This window comes from Myodes glareolus, chromosome 2, assembly GCF_982192425.1.
Source record: "Myodes glareolus chromosome 2, mMyoGla1.1, whole genome shotgun sequence".
Taxonomy (NCBI): domain Eukaryota; kingdom Metazoa; phylum Chordata; class Mammalia; order Rodentia; family Cricetidae; genus Myodes; species Myodes glareolus.
Window position 1 is genome coordinate 65,795,379 of NC_142027.1, and position 25,278 is coordinate 65,820,656.

A 25,278-nucleotide genomic window follows, 5' to 3' on the forward strand; every position below is an offset into this window, starting at 1 on the left:
TTGTCAAAGCAGACCTCTTGTAGAGTGTAAGTTGGCTTGTGCCTCTAAAAATACAAAAATACAACATGGTAACATTTCCCTTTTACTTGGAGTGTTGAGAGTTTTTATATTTCATATAAACTGTCCATGTGGTTGAGATCAAGTATATCAGATTTATATCTGCTCGAATTGGGTTTTGCTCCAGTTTCCCCTATTTTGTTTTTGGGAGGAATGGGGCAGGGTTGCATTGTGTATCTTAGGGTGGCCTAGACCTCACTGTACAGCTCAAGTTGACCTTGAACTTGCGACAACCTTTCTGCTCAGCCTCCTGTGTGCTGGAATTACAAGCATGAACTACCACGACCAACATTCTTGTCTTCTTCTGAGTTATTTATGGTATGCTATTAAAACAAGGATTTATTCTTATCTTATGTGTAAGGGTATTTTGCCTTTGTGTTTGTGTACCACATGCAAATACTGTCTAGGGAGGCCAGAAAAGGGCATCAGAGCCTCTGAAACAGGAGTTACATATGATTGACAGCTGCCATATAAAGTTAGGTTCTATAGAAGGTCCTATACAAGAGCAACAAGAACTCTTAACCTCTAAACAATATCTCTAGTCTCTGGTACTCCATTTAACAACTAATAAGCTTTTGGGGACATCTATTTTACTTGTATTATAGTCCATATTCAAATAATATTATATCACTTTATGTGCATCATAAGAACTTTGTATCACTCAGTTTTCCATACTTGTAGGCCCTGTACCGATGGATTCAACCAAATGCAAAGTTAAGATATTTGGGTGAAAATTTCATCATACTAAGTATGTATAGTTGTATTCTCCAAACAACAAGTTTCAGTAGCTAGCTATGTGACCTCTCTGTATAAGTGATTATAAGTAAACTAGAGGTGATTTAAAGTGTAAAGAGGATATACACATTTTATATAAAGGACTTGAGCATCTTGGGTTACAGGGCCCTGGTGGTCCCATAATTGGTCTCCATAGATACTGAGCTACAAGTATCATACCCTTTCCTTTGTTAGGATGCTGACATATATTTAATTTAAATGACTGATTATATTAGAAAAATTCTAAAGAAGCTTGTTAGCCTCTGCACTTTTCTGTGGATACCCAGGCCCGATTCAGGCGCGCGCTTTCCCGAACCGAGTCCACAAGAATGGACGACTGTCCTAAGGGTTTAAACACACAACACAAAGAGACCTGCTCATTCACCAAAGAGTAAATGGCCACTTTATTAAACTCAAGTAGGGTATTTATATTAGTGGGCAACGGGAATGGGGGGCAAAAGGGCACGGCCCCCTCCCATCAGGAGCAGTGGAAGAGATGACAGGTGCCCAGCGCCTCAGGCAGAATCAGCTGCAGGAGGCAGGCGTGTAGGGCCTGCAGTTGGAACCTTGTTCACAGGTGTAATTACCATAACAAAAGAGAGCCAAGTTCTTTCTAAGCTATACCCTCAAGCCAGTGCTAGTGCAGAATCTCCAGGGAGCCAGAGGTCAAAGGGCCCTGCGAATCGCCAGGAAGAAAAGGGAAAAAGACCTGGGTACCTACAAAGCTTCATGTGAATTTCTATAATAATTTCACAATAATTGTTAGTTTCACACAATTATTTTTGGCTCACAAGATTATTTTTGGTTCTTATTAGTTTTGATTTATTTTGTGTATGAGTATTTTGTTCACATGTTTGTTTGTGCACCATGATCATGTGTCTGTGTAAAGAGGTGTAAAGGAGGTGTAAAGAGGACATTTGATTCCCTGAACTGAATTTATGGACAGCTGAACACTGCCATATGAGTGCTGGGAGCTGAACCCAGTCCTCTGCAAGAACAAGTTCTCTTCACTACTGAGCCTTCTCTCCAGTCCTATTTTGAGTCTTTTTGATTTTCTGTTTAGAATCATTTTTATTTAATTTGAAAGCTTTTCTTTCTTTTTTTCAAAAGCTGGTGGCTATGTAACTGAAGCTGGCCACAAACTCCCAATCCTCCTGTCTCCACCTCTTAGGTACTGTGATTAACGGTATGTGCCACCATGCCTAGTCTGGACAATGTTTACGTTCATTAAATTTCAGGTATTGGAACAACAAATTCTTTCATTTTTCTTTGTTTGCCAGAAGATGAATAGGAAATCTATTCATTTTTTTGAGGGAATTTTGTCAGAAAACTTGAGGTTGACAGTGTTTTCAGAACTTTAGATTTTGTTCTGCTGTTTGGCTTTCTTTCTGATGTGAAGTGTGAAGTCAGTATTACTTGTTATCTTTGTATTCTATTTGCAGCATAGATCTATTTTTTTGTTAGTTTCTTGTGCTATTTATTTGCTTGTTTGTTTCGAGACAAGATTTCACTATGTAGCCCAAGCTGGTCTGGAATTCACTATTTAGACTAGGCTCTGAAACTCAGAAAGACCTGCCTATCTCTGCCTCCCAAGCCTTAGGATTAAAGGAATGTGCCACCAGGCCCAGCTAATATTAGTATATATGTATATTGTGTGTGTGTGTGTGTGTGTGTGTGTGTGTGCGTGTGCATGACATCATGACATGTGTACTTTTGTACGTGTGTGTGTGTGCACGCACATGCACACGTGTAGGTCAGAGGGCAACTTGTGGACCAGTTCTCTCCTTCCATCTTTCCATGGGTCCTAAGATTCTAACTCACACTATCAAGTTTCACAGCAAGAACCTATGCTTATTGGGCCATCTCTCCACATCCTTTTTTGTTGTGTGGAAATAGAGATTTTTTTGCACTGTTTTGTTGTTATTGTTGTTGTTTTGTATTGCTTTCTAACTTTTGGCAGTGTCTAAACTGCTTAAAAGCAAAACCGCCGTGTGTGCTGGGAACCAAAATCTAGGTCTTCTGCAAGAGCAGATTGCCCTTAACTGCTGAGTCACCCCTCCATCCTGTCTTTCTTTTAAGACTCAAATTTCTTGTAGACAAGGACTTAAATGATTTGAAGAGCAGTTTTTCAACATTGTTTGGGGGGATAATTTAGCCTTATTTCCAAAGTGTGGCTTGTCTAAGGTCTCTCTACCAAATGCTTTAGGTTTCTAATGAGTTTTTCCCCCTGGCCTAATTGGTCAGATCTTGCATGTTTCTAATCCTGTGAAACTCCAGCAGTTGTTTCAGTTTAAATGTCCCACTAGCCACTCTTTGCCAGTCTCAGAGTTGCTCCTTAAGCCCACACGAGGGCCCCAGGGAACCTTCATGTGTACTTCGGGGGCTCTTTCTCTGGTATTCAGCTCTCAAATTAAAGCTCTTTTAATTCTAATTTCCATCCCCTCCTTACTGTGAGGCTGTAACTCTGCTTGGTGCCCTTCTAGCCTGTGCTTCCATAATTAACCCCAGGAAGCAATCTGGGGAAATTTGGAGGATCAGACTGTTGACTTCTTTCTATGAACACAGTGTGACTATATTGGAGTTGGAAAATGCCTGCAAGCCCTTGTTTCTCAGACACGGTCTTGTTTTCTTAGGATCATGCTTTGAGACTTAGTCTGACAATAGTGGCATATGTGTGTCTGAATTGCCATTAACGCTTTAAAGACATCAATTTTATACACCAAAAACTTACATAAATCAAAAGCACAGCACTTAAGGAAGTTTTGTTAATTGGTCACAATGAATAACAGTGTCCAGATCGAGAAGAACACCAATTTTCCATTTCAAATAGTAATACCACCCGAAGGTAACCAACATCCTGCCTTTGGTTTTTAAGTATTATATAAGTGAGTCATGTAACATGTGTTTTTGTGTCTGGTTTAGTTCAGTCTTATGATTTGTATACAGCTGTGGATTGTTTGTTCTTTTTCCTTATACTATGTGAATAGCCTATCACATATTTATTCTAAATACACACACACACACACACACACACACACACACACACAAATTCCTTCCTGTTGAAAGTATATCTCAGAGTGGAATTCTATGTTAATTCATACTAAGACTGCCATAATTAGTTCCGATCTTCCCTCTGAGCCCTAGGCATACTTATCCAAAGCTGCTTCTTGACATTCCCATTTATAGGTCTCTCAAACTTAACATAGCCCCACACATTTGCTACTCTTTGTGAATCTAAATGGCCTCTTAACCAATCTAGTTAACTTGGAAGCCATCTTTAATATTCCTCTTTTTTTTTGACCTGCTCCAAAAATCAGTCCATTAAGTCCCATGATTTCCATCTATGATTTATTCATGTCTTGAAATTGTCCATCTCTTTCTGCCTCTACTGCCATTATCTTAATTTAAGCCGCCATCATTTGTGGCCTTGACCAGTACAACTGCCTCTAAACTGGCCCATCTATAACCCTCCTTGCCCTCCAACAATCTATTCCTCAGAAACAGTAGAATGAGCTTTAAAGTATGTAAATCAGATCCCACTTAACAGTCTTTATTAGCTCCTCATTGTTCTTAGAGTTTGCTGCTGAGCACAGTCTGAACTGTATAAAGTAGTCAAAGAGAGTTTAGCCTTTGCCTTATCTCAGCCTAAGCGTCTTGCTCCTACATATTCCCTGTTTTGGGATTTCTGTTGCTGAGATTAAACATGGTGAGCAAAGCAACTTGGGGTGGAAAAAGTTTATTTCATCTGTGAAAGGAAGTGAGGACAGGAACTGAAGGCAGGGGTCTGGAGGAAGGAACTCAAGTAGAAGCCATGGAGGGTGCTGATACCAGCTTCCTCCCATTGCTTGCTCAGTCTGCTTTCTTTTTTTCCTTTTTCTTTTAAAAAGACTTACTTCTTTATTTTATGTGTATTGGTGTTTTGCCTACATGTGTGTCTGTGTGAAGATGCCAGATCCCCTGGAGCTGGAATTACAGACAGTTGTGAGCTGCCCTGTGGGTGCTGGGAATTGAACCCAGGTCCTCTGGAAGAACAGCCAGTGCTCCTAACCAATGAGCTATCTCTCCAGCCTTCAGTCTTCAGCCTGCTTTCTTGTACAAGCCAGGACCACCTGCCCTGGTGTGGCACTACCCACAATGAGCTTGGCCCTCTTATCTCAATCACCAATCAAGGAAACATCCTACAGAATTTCCCCCAGGCCAATTTTACGGGGGCATTTTCTCAATTAAGATTCGCTCTTCCGTCTATGTTAAGGTTTGTATCTAGTTGACAGATACCAATCAGCACATCTTCCTAAAACAATCCAAACTCTAAAAAAAACATGTTTCCTGGGTCTAGAACATTCTTAAAGATACCTTAATACGCCTTGACCTTAAAAGGCACTTATCCAGGGAGTTCTTCCCTGACACTCCACAATTAATTCATCTTTGTGCCTATTAATTTTTCTTCACCGTATCAATCACAATGCATATTTCTGTAACAATGTTAGTCGAATGCCTCTTGCTCCTATTACACCTTAAAAGGAGTACTGTGTACATTCCTGTATAACATGCTTAACATGCTGCTTGGCACTTGATAGACAATCAGTATTGCTTAATAATACATGACCTCGAGAAGGCTAGGAGAGGCTATTGGGCATTCGTCTGTCTTGGAAAGTTTTTTTGTGTCGTGGCTGACGGCGGAAGGTCCTTTCTCTGTTCACCAGAGAGAGCTTCTCCTCTGTCCCGTGGGGCGCATTAAACTGCTTCCAGACACAAAACAGCAGGTGAAGGAGATTAGCCTTATTTCCAATGGACGTCATAATTCTGTTCTCAGGAGACTAGGCATTCTCCGGGTGCAGGTGTACGAGAACCTGCCAATCTCCGCTGGAGGGGGCGGGGACGGGGCGGGCCTCGGAAGGGGGCGGATCGTTGGGTGCTTCCCACGGAGCCCGATTGGTCCGCAAGAGCTCCGCCCACACCAGCCACGTTGGGCAACCCCGCGGGGAGGCCACTCCCAGCCCCACAATGCCCCGCGTGGCGCGTCACTCGGAGCGGCGGGTCCCGGCGCGACAGGTACGGCCCAGCCCCTCTTTCCAGCCTCCTCGGGGTCTCCGGGAGCCCTGACCGGTCGCTCGCGCCGCTCTCGGCGTTCCACCTCGTCGTAACCGGTACTGCCCGAGCTGGAGCTGGGCGGCGCTGGCCACGGAGCTTAGAGGGCGGGTGTGCGCGTCCCGGGTCCCTGCGACCTAAGGCTGCTAGCCGCGCGGGCGGCGGTTGCTGTTTGGCAGGCCTGTCCCAGGATGGGCGACCGGAGTAGGGGCGACTAATGGGGAGTGCGGGCACCCCGAGCCACCAGCAAGCGGACTCCTTGGCCTCAGACGTCAGAAGCACACGAATTCACCCGGTCTTGAGAGAGCTTGAGGTGGCATTCTTAGTTCCTTTTGGGCGGGGTAGCTTGTACCCGTGGCGTACCCAGCTATTTGTGGAGTCTGAATGGGCACTGAGGTCGGAAATCACCGACGTTGGCTCTGGGAAACCCCTTGAGGCCCTGTTTAATGGTATTTTGCGACACTATGTGGCAGAAAAGAGATCTGAACAATTGGCTCCACAAGTGGGGATCTCCGGAGGAGGCCAAATTGTAGCTTGCTTGAGAATCTCTCTTGTCAGTAAAAGCAGTTTAAGACTTGGTCGCCTGCTGCTTAGCTTCCGGGATCAGCATCACTCTGGGCCGGTGGAACTCTTCGGAACCCGCCCCTCCTGTGCTTAACTTGGGGCAGAGCCTGGCGTCCTTGGGTCACGCCAGGTGTGGCAGAATCCCGATTGATGAGCAAAATACCCATGTTTTTAAAAAGGAATCACATTCCATGTTACTGGTACCCACTCATTTGCTACCACTGTGAGAAGTTAGGTGGTATCTTAAACATTCCTTAGCTTCTGGCGTGTAGAGGAAGATTGGGAACTGAATCTGACACCCGTGACCATGTCCAAAGTTATTGAGACGTTGGGCTTTTTCAAAACGATCACATCAGTTTAGTATTTCAAAGATTGCCTCAAGTTTAAGTATTTTTAGATTGGCGAATGAAAAGAAACTTCTGTCAAAGAGATTCTTGTGACCTTCCTCCGCGCAGTTAAGAGGGTATGTTTAGAGGCAATGTTTCATGGAGTTGTTAGAACTACACTCCCTACTTCTTCGTCTAGGAGTTGAACAAATGACTTAAACTTTTGGGACTTATGTTTCCTCCAAAGCAAAATGAAACTAATACCTAACCTCACAGGCTCCTGGAAGACTTAATGAGGTATGTGATGTACTTGGTCTGTAGAATGTAGGTAACCTGGTCATAGTAAGCCCAGCAAAATACTTAAATTACAGGCAGTGCCAGGTGCTTTTCATGAGTGTAAGAGGTGAAGGCTATTAGATCTTAAAGAGAACCTCCTAAGATAGGGTCTACTTGTAGCCATAGTTCAGAGCTGAGGGACTTGAGGTTTGGAAAGCAAAGCTTAAGTCAAGATAATGTGTCAGGCATGTAGTAGAGCCTGGATTTAAGTCTGAGAATATGACTTCTTTTTATTTACTTGTTTACTTACTTGTTTGTTTATTTTGCACATTGCGTTTGTACATGAGTATGCCTGTATGTACATTAAAATGTGTGTTGGCACACTGGTGTGTGCAGGTGTGAATGAAGGTTGGGTGTTGATTTTCAGTGTCTTCTCTGATTGCCTTCCACTTAATTGAGATGGGACCTTTTTTAAACCTGCAACTTTCACATCTCCCAACCTGCCTGGGAGAACTCATGTCTTTTGGGATTACCTGGTTTGCCTAGTCTTAAATTCTAGTGATCTGAATTTAAGATCTGAACATTAGTCCTCAGGATTGCATAGTAAGTGTTTCAGACGCTGAGCCATCTCCCTGGCCTGATTTGACCTTCTAATTAACATATTGTGTTGCCTTTCAAAGAAAATGTCCCCATTTATTATTATTTTAAAATGATAGCTGAGCCAAGTGTTATGACTCAAGCCTGTAATCCCAGCACTTGGGAGGTGGAGACAGGAGGATTAGGAGTTCAAGGTAAGCCTTGACTACATAGTGAGCTCAAATCAGGCTGGAACTTTATAAAACTTTTGTTCATACTAAAAATTAAATTTTGAATGTATGACTTTTTTTGCTGCCTGGTGCTTTCCTGGTTATAGCACTATGATGAAGAGATGTGAAGCTTAAGTATCAGTCCTTTTGTACTAGGGTGAACTTGAGCAAGTGAGTTCAGTTTTCTCATCTATGAGATGGAAGTTATACTTACCTATATGAACTTAAGTTACTGACATCTGCACATGTGTTAGGACCCCTGTCTCTAGTTATGGGCATATTCTCTTGTGGAACTTGAGGTTTTACACATAGTGTGCATGCAGGTGCCCACAATGAAGCAAGCAGCAAGGACTGCTAATGGGGAAGAAAGTACTGGCAAAACCTCACAATAAATTCTGGTGGTCCTTTGTACTCTTTTCCTTCCTTTTCATTCAATCTCCCGTCTGAGCATTGCAATTAATATGGTCAATTAAGTTCAATCAATCTGACTCTACCTTTAGCATCACAATTATGCAGCCAATTCTCAAATTACTCCCTTCTAATTCTCACAGATTTCAGCAATTATCTAGTTAACAAGATGATATGTAACAAGTTAGTTTTCCTAAACTTTGGTGCTATCATTAGTATAAGATGATTTGTTAAGCAAAGGGCCATTTAAAAAGAAAGCCTCTAAACTAATATACATATAAATAGAGCAAAAATTTACTTGTTTTAACTTAGATTTTGGGGTAAAATCCCCTAATGTCTCAAAACTGATTTTGTAGATGTTATTATTAAAAATATAGGCAGCCAGTTGAGAGACTGATATTTGACAAATAAGAAATAGTATAGGTGAGATCCGGATAAGGTGAGCATCCTGAAAGTGGTACTTGAGGGCTAAAGCTTGGGACTTGATTAACTCAAATAAAAAATGAGTGACCCCAGCATTAAACATCTTTGTCTTTAAGGAGGTAGTGAGGGCATTTGGTTACAACATATGTGTGAAAACTATTCTGTTTGAATTCTACTGTTTTGGAAATATCTTCTTAACACTTTGAGCCTTAGGTCATTGCCTGACAGCCTTCTGAAGGAGGGATCTGCTTAACAGGCTGATAGTGTCCCGTTGGTTGATGTTTGAGGACTTCTCTTAGACTTTGCAGCTCTCCCTAGATTCTAATTTTGACTTTCCTCTACAATTGCTGCTGGAAGGAAATGCCGAGCACTCCTTGGACTTCCTGTGAGGATTCTGTTATCTTTCATTGTTGTTTTTCAAGACAAGGTTTCTCTGTGTAACAACCCTAGTTGTCCTAGAACTAGCTCCTTAGACCAGGCTGACCTCAAACTCACAGAGATCTGCCTGCCTTTGTCTGGCGAGTGCTGGGGTTATCCTTTCCAAATCTTCCCTCTTGCTTTCCTTAGTCCCATCACTCTTCCTTGATTTTCTTTGCCCACACTGCCTAACTCATAAGTTCACACTAGCCCTTGCTCTACCTCCATACAGGCATATTCCTGTTTTTGTTTTTTAATATACTCCCATAAGAATCCAAAGTAAATTTTTTTTTTAAAAAAAGGGCGGTATGATTTTTAAATTGAAAGAGACCGTTTATCCTAACGTGATGAGAGTCTGTCTATAAATTAGTTAAAGCTTCATTGTTGATTGGATATATATCCTAGTTGTTTCTTGGTGGTGATGGTGTTGATCTTTTTTCTCTTTAATTGGTTTGGATGATAAATAAAATCACTTTGGGCTGGGGGAGAGGGGTTAACTTTTTTCCCATAGAAAACAATTTTTATCTACTGATAAATAAAAACAGCCCTCCAACAACCTTTTAGGGCCTTGACAGTTGTGTTCTACGTCTGTTTACTAGAAATCTATTTATTCAGTTTATTAGGAATCTCTGAATATATGTTTGTCTGAAAAAGTTTTTTAAGACAGGACTATTGACCCAAGGTTTCTGTCCCACCCAGTTCCTCATTCAGTCCCAAAGAAAACACACAGAGGTCTACATTAATTATTAACTTGGTTGGTCTAATAGCTCAGGTTTCTTATTAACTCTTATAACTTATATTTGCCCATAATTCTTGTCTGTGTTAGCCATGTGGCTTGGTACCCTTGTTTGGCAAGGCAGTCACATCTTGCTTGCTCTGTGTCTGGGTGATGACTGCAGACTGAAACTTTCCTCTTCCCATAATTTCTATTGCCGTGCCTCTACATCCTGCCTGGTCGCCATCACCCCGCCTATATACTTCCTGCCTGGCTACTGGCCAATCAGCATTTTATTAAAAATAATACAAGCGACAAGGTACAGACCTTTGTCCCACAGCACAGGACCTTGTGATATAACCCAATCTGCCCTCCAACTCACGATCCTTCTTTTCCTGCCTTCCTAAGTGTTAAGACTGTAGTTATGTGTCACTTGGTAAAATAAGTTTTTATCCTGCTTTAAATTTTTTTTTAGCTCATCACATCATGATTTAACACATTGTTAAACTTTTATTTTTAGAAAGCTTTACATTGTTATATTCTGTCATATGGGTATACTATTATTTACTTGTCATTCTATATTGGATTTTTAGATTATTTTAAATTATTTGATTGTAAGGGTATCCATTTATATTTTTATCTGACTTTATGATTATTTTCCTTGGGGTAAGGTTAAATTTTCTGCTGAGCATAGTGGTGCACACCTGTAAACTCAGTATTTAGGAGGCTGAGTCAGGAGACCTATTGTGGATTTGATTTAGCTTGGACCACATAGTGTGTTCCAGGTCAGCCAGGGCTATGTAGCAAAACAATGCCTCTAAATCAATCACCTATACTTACTATTAATACTTTTATTTTTTAAACAAATTTATTTTATTTTTGAATTTATTCTGTGAGAATTTCATGCAACATATTTTGATCATATTCTTTCCCTGCCCCTCTCCCTTTTCCTAGGTCCTCCTCCACTTCCTTACCCTCTCAACTTCATGTTCTCTATCTTTTTCTTCTGTCTCTCTCTTCAAGATAGGGTTTCTCAGAGCTCTGACTGTCCTAGAACTTGATCTGTAGTTCAAGCTGGCCTTACATTCAGAGGTCTGCCTGCCTCTGCCTCCTGAGTGCTGGGATTAATGGTGTGCACCATCACACTGAGTTTCTCAAAAGACAAAAGGCCCACTAAAACCAAAACAACATTAAAAAAAAACCAAGGAGTCCCATTTGTGTTTTTGAGCATGGGGCTTGCCTGGAGTGTGCCACCCCCATTGAAGAGAGCTAGATTAATCTTCTTCTACCAGCAACTATTGATTGCTGTTAGCTTCTTGGCTGGATTTGGTCTGGCTTGAGTTTATGCAGTTCTTGTGTATGCTATCACAGTCTTTTTGAGCTCCATATGTACCTCTCCCCTCTTGCATCTGGAAAATGTTATTTCCTTGAAGTCATCCTCCACCCCCATCCTCTCCTACATAGATCCCTGAGCTTTGAGGGGACAGGTAACAGTGTGGGATGCCCTTCTGTATATGTGTTGCTTTTATTGGTTAACGAATAAAGAAGCTGCTTGGGCCTATGGCAGGGCAGAATAGAGCAAGGTGGGAATTCCAAACAGAGATAGGGGAGAAAAGAAGGTGGAGTTGAAAAGACACCATGTAGCTGTCGAAGGAGACAGACATTGGAGAACCTTATTGGTAAACCATGATACTCGTGGTGATACATAAATTAATAGAAATGGGTTAATTTAAGATATAAGAGTTAGCTAGAAATATGCTTAAGCTATTGGCCGAACAGTGTTGTAATTAATATTGTTTCTGTGTAATTATTTCGGGTCTGGGTGGCCAGGAATGAACAAGCAGTCTCCAACTACAACAAATGGTGCCTATTTAGGGCTGAGTGCCCCAAAGCTTCTCATTTTCTACACATTGTCCAGTTGTGGGCCTGTGTTAATTGCCATCTACTCTAAGAAGCAGCTTCTCTGATGGGGGTTGAATGGCGCACTCTATGGGTATAGAGGTTGTTTTACTTCAGTATCCATTTAACAGAATAATAAGTAGGTTTTCCCATAGGCCCCAGGACCTATCTGTCTCAGGTTCTTGTCCTCATTAACACTGTCAGGTATGGGCTCCATTTCATGGAGTGGACCTTAAATTCAATTAAAAAAAGATTGCTTACTTCCATAATATTCTGCCACTATTGCCCCTCTGGTCATAACTGTAGGCAGATCATTATTAGAGTTTGCAAGATTCATAGCTAGGTGAAGTTTACTATTACCTTTCTCCAGTAGTCTGTATAGCACTTTCTAGCACTATGAACACTGACCAGTAGGGGTGAAGCATGTGTGTGTCACAGTGTATGTGTGGAGGTCAAAGGATAACCCAAGGCAATGGTTCACAACCTGTGGGGATTAAAGAACCCTTTCACAGAGGATGCCTAAGACCGTCAGAAAGCACAGATATTACATTATAATTCATAACAATATCAAAATTACCATTATGAAGTAGCAGTGAAAATAATTTATGGTTGCGTCACCATATGAGGAACTGTATTAAAGGGTCACAGCATTAGGAAGGTTAGGAACCACTGACTTAAGGTATTGATTCTTGCATTCCCACCTTGAGACGGTCTCTTATTCACTGCTGTATATACCAGGTTAGCTGGCCTCAGAGCTTCTGGGAACTCTTCTCTCTCCACCTCCCATTTACCTATAGCAGCCCTCAGGGTCTATAGGTGTTTACTCTTATAACCATGTCTTGATTTTTCATGTTTTCTAGAGGCCAAACTCATGTCATCAGATGGCTTGTCCTACAAGTGTTACCCACTCAGCAATCTCCCCAGCATGAAAACATTATTTTCAAAAGCTTGTTTGGGGCCTGGCGAGATGGCTCAGTGGTTAAGAGCGCTTGTTGTTCTTACAGAAGATCCCAGTACCCATGTACCTGCTCACAACTATTTGTAACTCTGGTTCCAACATATCCAATGCCCTCTCTGTTTTCCAAGAGTACCAGACATACACATAACACATGTGTAGGCAAATACTCATATACATTATATATATATATATATATATATATATATATATATATATATATAAAGCGTGTTAAAGTAAAAGGTTGTTGAAATATATTGTGTCATTATTTTTATTAGTACTCTCATTACTACTAATTTAGGAAGTTTTGTAAGTACTATTATGACTAATTTAAAAGTTTTATAAGTGCTTTTTTGGCCTTGATTTTTATTTTTCACTTTGTTTTAGGTCTTCTGTGGATTGAAATGTCTATGATTTTATCTGCCTCCGTCATTCGTGTCAGAGATGGACTGCCATTGTCTGCATCTACTGATTATGAGCAGGGCACAGGAGTGCAGGAATGCAGAAAGTACGTTAAGATGCTCTCCAGGAAACTTGCACAACTTCCTGATAGATGTACACTGAAAACTGGACATTATAACATCAAGTAAGAATGTTATTGAAGTTTTTGTCATTAGTCACTTGCCTAGAGGTTGTTACTTTAATGAAATTTAAGTGGTTGCAATAGAAATACATGTTTTATTAACTCAGGAGAACTTGCAAGTCAACAGTCATATTCTGAATTTACACTAAGTAGAAGTCCTGATGCTAGCAACCTTTTTGCAAATTCTCTGGATTTGATTCTGGCTTTAGAAAACTTTATATTATTTTTGTATATAATGCTTCTTATAAATTGCCCACTAAGTATTAGAGTTCTTACATGCTCAAGATTGTAGCAGACAAATTGTACTGGGAAATGCTAATAAGTAAATTTTATCCTCCTGGAAGGGCAGATTATCCATCTGTCTATCCTTTAAGTCTGGGTGATAGGATAGAGTGTGACTGTAATCTGTGGTGATCAAGTCCTCCAGGAAGAATGAGATTTGACCAGAAATTATAAAAATGAAAAGGGAGGCAGTTACATGAAGGGTTCTGTGAATAAGGAGTAAGGCTGGAGCAGCAGCTAGTGGAGAAGCCCTTTGATACATCTTAAAAGATAGAAGTAAAGCCAGTGGTGCTGAAGCACTGTGGGGCATTGGTCAAGTAGCAGAACTTGGGGTCAGAAAGATAGGATTGGGACAGGCCTTTTAGGGTTCTCTAGGCCATAATGAGTCTGTTACTTTACTAATCCTAATGCAGTAAGAAACTATTGGGGAATTTTATGCTGGAGAACTGTATGATCTGATTTTAGCTCTGAGTAGGTTGTACTAGCCACTTTCAAGAGCAGACTGTAAGGGAGACTGTAGAAATGGAGTGATGGGTAGGAGAGACTGTTAGAAATGATGACTACAACTTGAGTGGGGTGGTAATAAAGAGGAGTAGTTGGATTTGGCCTACATTTTGGGCCTAACACCCATACATGGTCCTTACAGACTTTAAGAATGTGAAGGAAAAAGAAAAGAATCATATGTAGATTTTTGGCCTTAGAAACTGCATGTATAATGAGGCTAAAATTAGAAGACTAGAGAGGTTAATTGCATTTCACTGGTAAAAGTTCTGTTTGGACATGTTAAATCTGAGATTCCCATTAGCCATTCAAGGGGCACAGTTGGCTGAATGTGTCCTGAAATAGGACAAATGTGGGAGATTTAGATTTGGAAGTCAGTTTATGATTTGTAATTATGTGAAAACATGATCGCTTTGAACAGCATCCATATGTAACAATTAGAGATCAGTTAACTTGGGGGTCTGTGATGCTAATTTGAACATAGAAGGAAACCAGATAATGACATGGTCCATGTAGGATATATAAGCAAAGTGTTTTATTATTATTAAGATAAGACTCTATGTTTTGAAGAATTAAAATTCACCTAAGGCAGGATATCTAAGTTTAGGGAAGGGAGGCAGAAGCAGCAGTGTGTGCTGCTGCATGGCATGCAGGTGTGCTAAGTTGTCTGACGTGGTGCTAGTGAATGAAGGTTTGCAGGTAGCTATGAGACAGGTTTGATACCTAGTGTGGGACCAGACCCTGGATTGCTCTGTAAGTTTAAATTGAGGGAAGTTATTTTGATACAGTAGGTTGTAGGTTAGTGCTACAGGTTTGAAGGAAGAAAGTCACTTGGTTAAAAAACAAACAAAGGTGGGAAGTGGCTCATATCTTTACTCTCTGCACTCAGGAAGCAGAGACTAGCAGATCTGTAAGTTCCAGGCCAGCCAGGACTACATAGTGAGACTCTGTCTCAATAAACAAAACCAACCAACAAACAGAAACCAACAAAACAAAAACCTAAGACCATAGAACATGGAGTAAAACAGAAAGTTTAAAAGAAATAAGGCTCAGAGGTCAACTTGGTACTACAGTGTGAAGTAGGAAAATAAATGTATAAATGAGAAAGAAAATGTCAAACAGGAATAATGGTCAAGCCTGCTGAGGTGGAATACTGGAGATGAAACTGTAGAATCGAACAGCCCTTAGAGAAGGATTGTTTAGGATGTGAGGAGAGGAGATGAAGTCCCATCTAAGTTTTTGTTTGTTTGTTTTTATTTTTTTTTTGAGCAGGGTCTCACAGTGTAGTCTTGGTTAGCCTTGAACTCATTCTGTAGACCAGCCTGGCCTGGAACTCAGAGATCTGCCTGCCTCTGCCTGCCCAGTGCTGGAATTAAAGGTGCAGGCCACCATATCTGGCTTTTATGAGATCTTTCCAATTGAGACAATCTAGTGGAAGGGATAGGGATTTTAGAACCATTCACATAGATCCAGTTCAAAGTCTGAGGGCAGAAATGTCCCCTGAATTTAGAGAGGGCTGGAATAGAACTTTAGAGAATGTCCACAATTACTTGAATTACTTAGGAACTGTAAAATAATCGGTTACATTTAATTGGAGTTTTGAGGATTTACCTATAAAATAACATATTGATGATAGTGGTTAAATTTTATCTAAAATGTTTTATCCTGCTTCTACTTAGATGAAGACAAGGACTTGAAACATGAAGTATTTAGGTAGCAGGCCTTATAGTGCCCGCTGTCATTCTCAGTTCTGTTTGTTGTCAGGCAGTGGGATAAACATGTCAAAGTTATTGGAGATTGGCTTGAAGTATATGTTAACACTGGAAACTACCTGGTATTAAAAAATAAATCTTTTTGTTTTTGTTTTGCTCTATTTTCTTAAAAGCAATATAAATGCACTAAATTTTTTACTATGTTCCAATTCTATTTAATTATGAATTTTAGATTTTCTATTAGTTATTTTAACCCTATCTTATTCTACCACAAAGGATTTGGGACAGTTTTCATATACATTAATTCAGGAGGCTAGATGAAGAATCAGACTCAAGGAGTAGATTTAGGAGAATAAAAAACAGAGGTAACCCTTTCTGGAGATGCAAACACATGGCTTGTGCATTTGTTAGAACAGACCTGCAAGTACTGTTCTGAATTCCTTGTGTCCAAGGCAAGGTGGGAGAGCCAGTCAGTAGACAGTCATGGATTCAATTTCCTGTTCCTGAGACCTAATGCCCATGAAAGGGGCAGCATTTGGCTAGCATTTCTCAAGTAGATATAGTAGTGAGTCTTTTGTGACTTTTTTCTTATATTCCTTGGTATAAGGACATGACATGATATGAAATTTATTTTTTAGATTGATTCATTGATTTGGTTGCATTTCAAATCAAATTTAAATTTTAAATTTTCTTTTATATTTACTTAGTGAATGGGTATGCTCATAGATGGTGTGTTCATTGTGGCACAGCATGGCATATACCACATTTAAAGGTCAGAGTACTGTTGGGAGTTGGCTCTCTCCTTCCACCACGTGTCTTTCAGGGATCCAATTCAGGTCATCAGGCTTGGAGCCAAGTGTCTTCATCTGCTAAGCCATCTCGCTTTTTGATTGCACATGATTTTTTTTCAGACAGTTCATATATATATATATATATATATATATATATATATATATATATATATATATATAATTTTTTTTCCCCCCGAAGCAGGGTTTCTCTGTAGATTTGGAGCCTGTCCTGAAACTTGCTCTTGTAGACCAGACTGGCCTCAAACTCAGAGATCTGCCTGTCTCTGCCTCCCTAGTGCTGGGATTAAAGGCGTGTACCATCACCGCCCAACTTCAGACAGTATCTTACTGTGTGCCTTAGCTGACTTTAAATTTGTGATGAGCCTCCTATTTTTCTGCCTCTTGAGTGCTAGAATTACAGGCTCAAACATTGTGCCTGGCAAAATAAAATGTTTTATGATAGAGGATAGGAATGGGATAAGTCAATAAGGGTCCAATCTGGCCTGATCCAAGAACATGGTTCAGATATATTTAAATGCATAAATTGCATAACTTTTATAACTAGGCATAAAAAACATCTCTGCATGTTGTTTTTGTAGTCAAGCTTTTAAAATGGGCTAGAGAACAGAACTTTTAACTGTGGTTGCAGAGTATCATGTATTTTTCTCATTAAGAAGAGATTCTGTTGGTTGGCTTCTAGACTGTTAGGGGTATTCACAGTATGTAGCAGTGAATTCAGTCTGATATAAATGGGCAGTTTAATTGTATTACTTGTCTTAACATTTTTTATGACCTTTTTTTCTCCCTGCTGTGAGTTAGATGAAACTTAAGGGCTTTGCAGTAGGAACGTGGCACACAGCCTGAAGCTGCCACCAGACTAGCCCTTTTTTGTCCTGGCCATGCTAAATAAATAAATATCTCTTTCTGTCCAAGCCCAGCTTATAGACTGCCTGTTTTGAGTACCTCCTTTCGTATTACTAGTATTTCATTTTCCTGATGACCTCACTGTCTTCATAGGTTGCATGTAGAACTTGTTCAACTGCTCTTCTTCAAAATTTAAATATTAAATTCTCTAATTTGCTCTCTGTAACTGGATTGTAACTCCTTGACGTAATTGACCCACCACAGCCTAACCTATTTTAAATATTTATTTTTAATTGAATGTCTCTGTGTGTGGGGGTGCTGCATACATGTGGATTTGTGCACATGTGAAAGCAGGTACCCTTGGAGTCCTGAAGAAGGGGCTGGATCCCTGGGGGTTGGAGTTTGAGGCTGTAATGAGCCACCCTAGGTGGGTGCTTGGAACAGAAAGAACTCAGACCCTCTGCAAGTAGTACATGCTCCTAACCATAGATCCACCTCTCCAACCCAGCCTAACCTATTTTAATTCTTCATCTTTTAGTATAATGCTTTTCAGATCTGTATAGAAACTGTTAGAGTAACTAAGTTGTAAATGTAGGCTAAGCCACTTAGTCCCTCACATTGACGTCTAGTTGACCTGGCAGAGAAAGACTTAGAGTTTGGAGGGGGGAATATGAGAATAGTAAGGTTTAAAATTAAGAGAGCTCTTTTCATTTTCTCCCTCTCTGTATAGGGAAAACAATGGTTTTTCCGAGGATGCAGTGGCCTGAAGGCCATTTTGCTGGTAAAGCACATTCCTCGGAGTACGGCTTATATTAGTGCAGTATCTTGCACAACTCATAGCAGCAGCTAAAGTGAGAGGGGCCCTCGTTTGCTTTCTGTCGCTGTGATAAACACCATGATCAGAAACACACTTTCTGACACAGTCCATTATTGGGGAAGCCAGGGCAGGAACAGCAGTAGGGGCAGAGTCAAGGTCCAGAAGGAGCCCTGCTTACTGACTTCTCCCAGGATCACAGTCAGCTGTCCTTTTTCATATGGGCAGGGTCCTCTGCTTAGGAGTGGCCAGTCTGATGAAGCCAGTTCCCTAGTTGAGGTTCCCTCTTCCCTGGTTTGTCAAGTTGCCAGTGACACTAGCTATGACAGATATTTTAGGAATTCGCAGTGTTCCCAACCATGGAAATAAGTCTATTTTCTCCAAAAGGGTTGTTTAGCTTTGAAGAAACCTTACTGGTTGGTTTTGTTGATTGAGCAGAACAAGGAAGAGTGTAAGAGTAGCCATTTGAATAATTTTGCATTTCACAGTGATATTATAGTAATTTTAAGGAATTATTGTTTCATAAATTATGTACTTCCCTCATGCTATAATAAATATCTAATGAATAAACTTACTTTATTACTTTAAATGGCTACAGCAGTCATGAAAATTAAATTGTGTCCTGTGAGGCCTTAACACTCTGTGATTGACTTTGGAGTTAAAAAATCAGATTGTGTCTGTGAGATCTCTTTTAATTTTGAGACATTGATCTTATGAAAAGGCATATACCCTGTGGGAGCCAGTTTTCCCACTGTGAATTTTAATGGAACAATGTAGTTCCTTGGTGCTTTCACTGGAGTTCATTTGAAGTCAGCCAGGCTGCAGGCCTTCTAGGCTCTCTCCTTGCCTGGAAATGCTGTCATTTTGTATTTGTCCCTAAACTACTTTCAACTAAAAATGCTATTTTAGGCCTCCTGTCTGTTAGTTGCAGTCAGTAGCAGGACTTTCCTTTCACTCTCTGGTGCTATTTTCTGATGACAGGAGTTGTAGCCAGAACAGTAGCCTAGTTATTCACCACCTGCAATCGGCAGGAACTTCACTTAACGTTACCACTGAACTTTGCAGTGGCTCTGTGCGCGCTTGGTTAGAGGAGTGCTTCTCCACCGTGGGCACAGTCTCACAACTTACATCAATTTAGACATACTATGCATGTTGAATAAACTCATGATTATTCATGGCCTAGGAAGCAAATTATTATGGTTTGCATGGGAAAATAATATTCAGAACTCTGACAGTGTGATCACTTTGGGCTCCTTAAAATTCTTAGACTTCTTTATCTTTCTAAGTTGACATTGCTTGGTATACTTATTTTAGTACAATTTTTGTGAAAGGTTCTATTTCAAAAGTACTATTTTTTTCTAATACTTAGCAACTTTAGCAGAGAGTACATGCTACTGGACAGTTTTTCTGTACCCAGGAAAGCTATAAATAACAAGGGAATGTGGCTATGAAGGATAAGCAGAATTTCTATGTGTGATGGCATAATTGAATTAAAATAATGAAAGAATGAAAATAATATATGTAATATAAATTAATCTTGTCATTTAAAAATAATTTGCTATGTATTATCATTTAGCATGCTATCCTGTGTGTGTGTGTGTGTGTGTGTGTGTTGGTGTATGTGTTAAATCATTATTTTAAGTAAATCTTTGGTCATTGTATTGCAAATTCTTGACAGTGAAGGACCTTGTTTTTGACATTAAACATCTTATAGTAATGTGTTAGACTACAGGTGTTCTGTGATCTGCTGAGAGGAACATCATTGCTTTTACTGTGTATTCATTTAGTGCAACAGACCAGAATTATTTTAATAAGTCAGTATTTAATTGGTTATATGTAAAGCTTCTTTGACACATTGTATGTTAAATGAGATTTCAGGAAAAGTTTTATGTCCAAAGCCACTTTTCATTTTGTTGAACTTTAGGAGCCACTTATGGTGGTATACACTAGAATTAGCTTTTTAATAAGGTGATTAGATGGGGTAGAACCCTTATCTAGAAGTTGGACATCTTTCAGTCTCACTCAGGATACGCCTGAGTGATCCTCAAAGAACTAAGTTCTTAGTGGTTGTACCAGCGGGGGAGAACAAAGATGTATTGGAATTTAGATAAGTTTTTTGGCCAAAAGAAATGCAATGGTTAGAAATGCCAACTCCGTTGGAATTCAAGTCCAGAAACATAAAGGAATTACAACTTTTTTTGTTTGTTTTTCAAGACAGGGTTTCTCTGTGTCACTTTGGAGCCTGTCCTGGAACTCCCTCCGTAGACCAGATTGGCCTTGAACTCACAGAGATCTGTCTTCCTGTCTCTGCCTCCTGAGTGCTGAGATTAAAGGTGTGTGCCACCACTGCCTGGCCAGGAATTACAACTTTTAAAAAAGAAAAATGAAGGGAGCTGGAGAGATGGCTTAGCACCATCCGTAACTCCAATTCCAGGGGATCCGATGCCTTCTTCTGATCTGTGTGGGCACCAGATACACACATGATGCATATACATATGTGCAGGTAAAACACTCACACATAATAAATAAAATCTTTTAAAAAATTAGCAGGAGGCTGGAGAGATGGCTCAGAGGTTAAGAACATTGACTGCTCTTCCAGAGGTCCTGAGTTCAATTCCCAGCAACTACATGGAGGCTCACAACCATCTGTAATGAGATCTGGTGCACTGTATACATAATAAATAAATCTTTTTCAAAAATTGGCAAGGCATGGTCGCATATGCTTATCCCAGTATCAAGAGGCTAAGGCCAGAAGGTCTTGAGTACGTGACTATCTTGGGTTACAAAAGAATTTCAGAGTTTTGTCTCAGAATACAAAGGGAGAGCTGTGCATGGTAGCATGTGCAGGGGGTTGGGGTGGGAAGACTCAGTGGCAGGTGGATCTCTGAGTTGAAGCCAGCTTGCTTGGTCTACATAGTGAGTTCTGGACAGCAAGGGCGTAGGGGTAGGTGTGGGGTGGACATTGAGTAAAGTAGGAAGGAAAGTGGTAATTAAAAAATTATACTCATTAGGGGCTGGAGAGATAGCACTTGCTACACTGTCATGAGGACCAGAGTTTGAATCCCAGCACCTACATTATAAGCCAGGCATCCCCCAAATACTCATAACTCCAAATCTGAGGGAAATGAGTCCCTTTTCTGGCCTCTTTGTATGTAGGCATGCACACTTGAACATGTGTACATAGACTCAGAGACACATCCATACACAAATAAATCTTTTTTTTTTTTTTTTTTTTTTTTTTTTTTGTCCTGTAGCCTTCTTTTCTGTTGGGTCTTTTTTAAAATTTATTTATTCATTATGTATACAGTGTTTTGCCTGCATGTATGCCTGCAGGCCAGAAGAGGGCACCAGATCTCATTATAGATGGTTGTGAACCACCATGTGGTTGCTGGGAATTGAACTCAAGATCTCTGGAAGAAGCAGCCAGTGCTCTTAACCTCTGAGCCATCTCTCCAGCCCACAAATAAATCTTTAAAAAATTATATTGAGTATTCTGAGGGTCTAGCTGAAGCTCTAGGTTTGATCCTCAGCACCACATAAACCAGGTACTCAAAGAAGTAGAGGCAGGAAGATCAAAAGTTCTCAGCTACATAAGAGTTTAAGGATATTCTGGAATAGGACAACCTGTCTAAAACCAACAAAACAAAAAACCCCATTGTGATTAAATTAGAGAAAAGAGACTATGTCCATTGGCAGTACAAACATGCATATGTAATAATAATGATAAAGGGAGTGGAGGCATTACTACACATTTAGGAAGCCATCTGCAGTGTACCACATCTTCACTGTTACCTTCAGTGACCTCTGCAAACACCCTTAGCTTCAGGATATACTGAAGATAAATTGAACTGAAACAGCAGCGACTGGAAGAGTAGGTGAAATGGTATCCTTTTCTGTGTTTTAGTCACTGAGATTTTACTTTGTGTAGATAGTACTGGACTGTAAGCAAGTGAGTGATACCCATTTGTTCAGTTTTTGAACACCTATTATGTACTAGATCCCACTATTCTAGGAGCTAAGAATACAATAGTGGGCAATACAGAAATCATCCATGCTCTTCTAGAGTACAGTTGTTAATTAAAAAGGCATTGCAGAATGCAAATATGTAAATGTCCACTTGCAACTTGAGCTAGTTCATAATTAATAGCAGCTGCTATTTTTTAACCACAAGGGTGAGATCACTTAGATCAATGGTTCTCAACCTTCCTCATGCTATGACCCGTTAATATAGTTCCTCATGTTGTGGTGACCCCAACCATAAAATTATTTTTGTTACTAGTTCATAACTGTAATTTTGCAACTGTTATGAATTGTAATGTAAATATGGTATGTAGGATATGTGATATGTGACCTCCAAAGGAATCACAATCCACAGATTGAGAATCACTGCTGTAGATCATGCACTTTTCAAAGGTCTTTAAGAACAGATAGGTGGGGCTGGAGAGATGGCTCAGAGGTTAAGAGCATTGCCTGTTCTTCCAAAGGTCCTGAGTTCAATTCCCAGCAACCACATGGTGGCTCACAGCCATCTGTAATGGGGTCTGGTGCCCTCTTCTGGCCTGCAGCCTTACCTACAGACAGAATATTGTATACATAAAAAATAAATAAATATATTTAAAAAAATAGGTGAGTGGACTTTAGCCAGGTCAGGATTGGTGCACATGGAGAGTGGAAAAGACAGTGTTCTGGAAGCTTCTTGGGGTGGGAGTGACAGAGCTGGGAGTGTGTTGGCACACTTGAAGCTCTAAAACAGGCCTCTGTGGGATACTGAGAAGAAGATGAAGTGGAAAAATTGGAAGGGTTTCCTGGCATAGGAATATACATATTATACAAGTTCTAGATCCCTAAATCTCATTGTTCTTCATGTAGTTGAGGAAAAACAAAACAAAACAGATTGATCTGTGGCTGATAAAAAAGTGAAAAAAGATTAAAATCTGTACAATGTGCAAGTTGGTGTGTTGTAGAAAAGATTATAGGCTCTGGAATAAGCTGTTTATCTGAGCTCTTGGTTTGTTGTGCTGGGGATCAAACACAGGGCTTTGTAAAGCCTAGACAAGTACTCTACCAACTGAACTATGTCCCCAGGGGCACCATCTCTGCTTATTAATAGTGTGACCTTGGGTAAGTACTTGACCTTTCTGAGGCTCTTTATTTGCAGAATGACCTAGTTAGTAGCCTTTTATTGTGAGGATAAATAAAAACTTTATGCAAAATATTCAGCAGAATAGTCATCATGTTGTTACTGTTGCTACTCTTACCTTCCTTAAGGCACAGTGTCTATATATAAACACGAACCAAGTGCGATGGATACGTGCAGATAGCGTGCTTGTAGTGATGGTAGACTGTTTCAAAAGAAGTCTTCAGTGAGATGGTAAGAATCTCTGTCTGGCTCAACAATAATTGAAAAAGCAATTATTATTCTTATTGCAAATGTAAATTAACAGACCTGGCATGTACTGTTAGGAAGCTGTTTTTCATTTGAGAGAAAGAATTATAAGGCTAAATTTACTATGAAAGTCAAATGTATAATGGTTTATACCTTTTCAGAGATCATCATACAAGTAGATGACTTTCTGAAAAGTGCCAGAATATAATATTTTAAAAAATAGGGTTTTCTGTATTTCTCAATCTTCCATCTAAATTTAGCACAAACAGGATTTGCCACAAACTGTGAGTTAGACGTCTGTGGCTTACTGAACTATTAATGTAGAGGTACAGCAAAACCCTGACGTAACACAGAAAATGACCAAAATCTTCAGTCACATTATTAAACAATAATGAAATTACTTTTGTTTCACTAGTTGAGAGTTCTGAATGGATGGAAGCCAGTTGCTAATTGTGTCCAAGCTATTCAAACTATTGTGGAGTACATTCAAATGCTAATGACATGGCAAAGAATTTTAATAATGACAGAATTTATTTTAAGACAAGAAAATCACTTGGGAAAATATATTTTAGACTAGCTTGGTAGCACATGATTGCAATCCCAGCACTTGGGAGTCTGAGACAGGAAGACCAGAAGTCCGAGGCCACCCTGAGCTATTAAGTTGAAGAATTGTTCAGACAGCTTGTGCCAAAAGCGATCCCATTTCAGTGCCCCCCCCAGGACAAAAACAACAAAAAACTGACCTTTGGTTAAAATACTAATTTTTAGGGGAAAAGTCCATTTGCTGTAGCTAGACATTTCTTAAATTAATGATTCTTGAGAAGAGATACAGTTGCCTTTGTGAGCATGCATATAAAACTGTAGAAAGCTAAAACAAATATTTCATGAAACAGTATACACTCCAAATTTTTCTTTTTTTTTAACAGAATGTTATAACTTACTAATGGGTCACAACTTTAGAAATTTTGCAAAACTGGCTATTAAGTGGAATTTTGGAAAGTTTCAGGTTACTGGAATAAGTTGAGTATAATTTTGTTACAAGTGTGTCTCATGCTGTAAAAAGATGCAGAGGGAAGTAGACCTACCTAGGAGGAGAAGAATTGAGTACTATGGGCAGAGAAGGCAATAAAAGGAGATCAGTACAAAATTTCTCCCCCCTTTTAAAATTGAATCATGTTAACATATTTACTCCAAAATCAAATTAAAAAGCTCTGAGTGCTGGAGAGATGGTTTACCGATTAAGAGTACTTGCTGCTACACAACCACGAAGACCAGCACTTAGATCTGAAGATGCACCCACAAAACAAGCCAGATGTCCTGCACGTTCTTATACTCCCTGCTCCAAGAAGGTAGAGACAGGAGGATTGCTGGGGCTTGCTGTCTTCCAGTCTAGCTGAGAAATGCAATCCCCAAGTTCAGGGAGAGACCCTGTCTCAAAGGAATAGAGGGAAAGTGATAAAGGAGGACCCGGATGCCTTCTGGCCTCTGAGCATCACAGGGGTGTGCACAAACACACACAAATATCTTGAATTCTTTATCTCCAGTATTAGTAGAAAAAAAGTGCACTAGTATGGATCAAGCGGGCAGTACAGATTGCTGTGATTAGTAGGATGTAGCACGCAAGTGGGAGCCTGGAT

At 40.0% G+C, this 25,278-nt stretch overlaps 1 protein-coding gene across 1 annotated transcript in view; it reads left to right on the plus strand.

Annotated features, from left to right (window-relative positions):
- The first annotated feature begins 5,823 nt into the window (after positions 1–5,823).
- The window catches only part of Sec22a (SEC22 homolog A, vesicle trafficking protein), a 63,072-nt gene continuing 43,617 nt past the window's right edge, over positions 5,824–25,278 (plus strand). The window contains 2 exon segments of the mRNA XM_085685502.2: positions 5,824–5,883; positions 13,096–13,216. Coding sequence (XP_085541628.1) covers positions 13,113–13,216 — 104 coding nt within the window. The 5' untranslated portion in view covers positions 5,824–5,883; positions 13,096–13,112.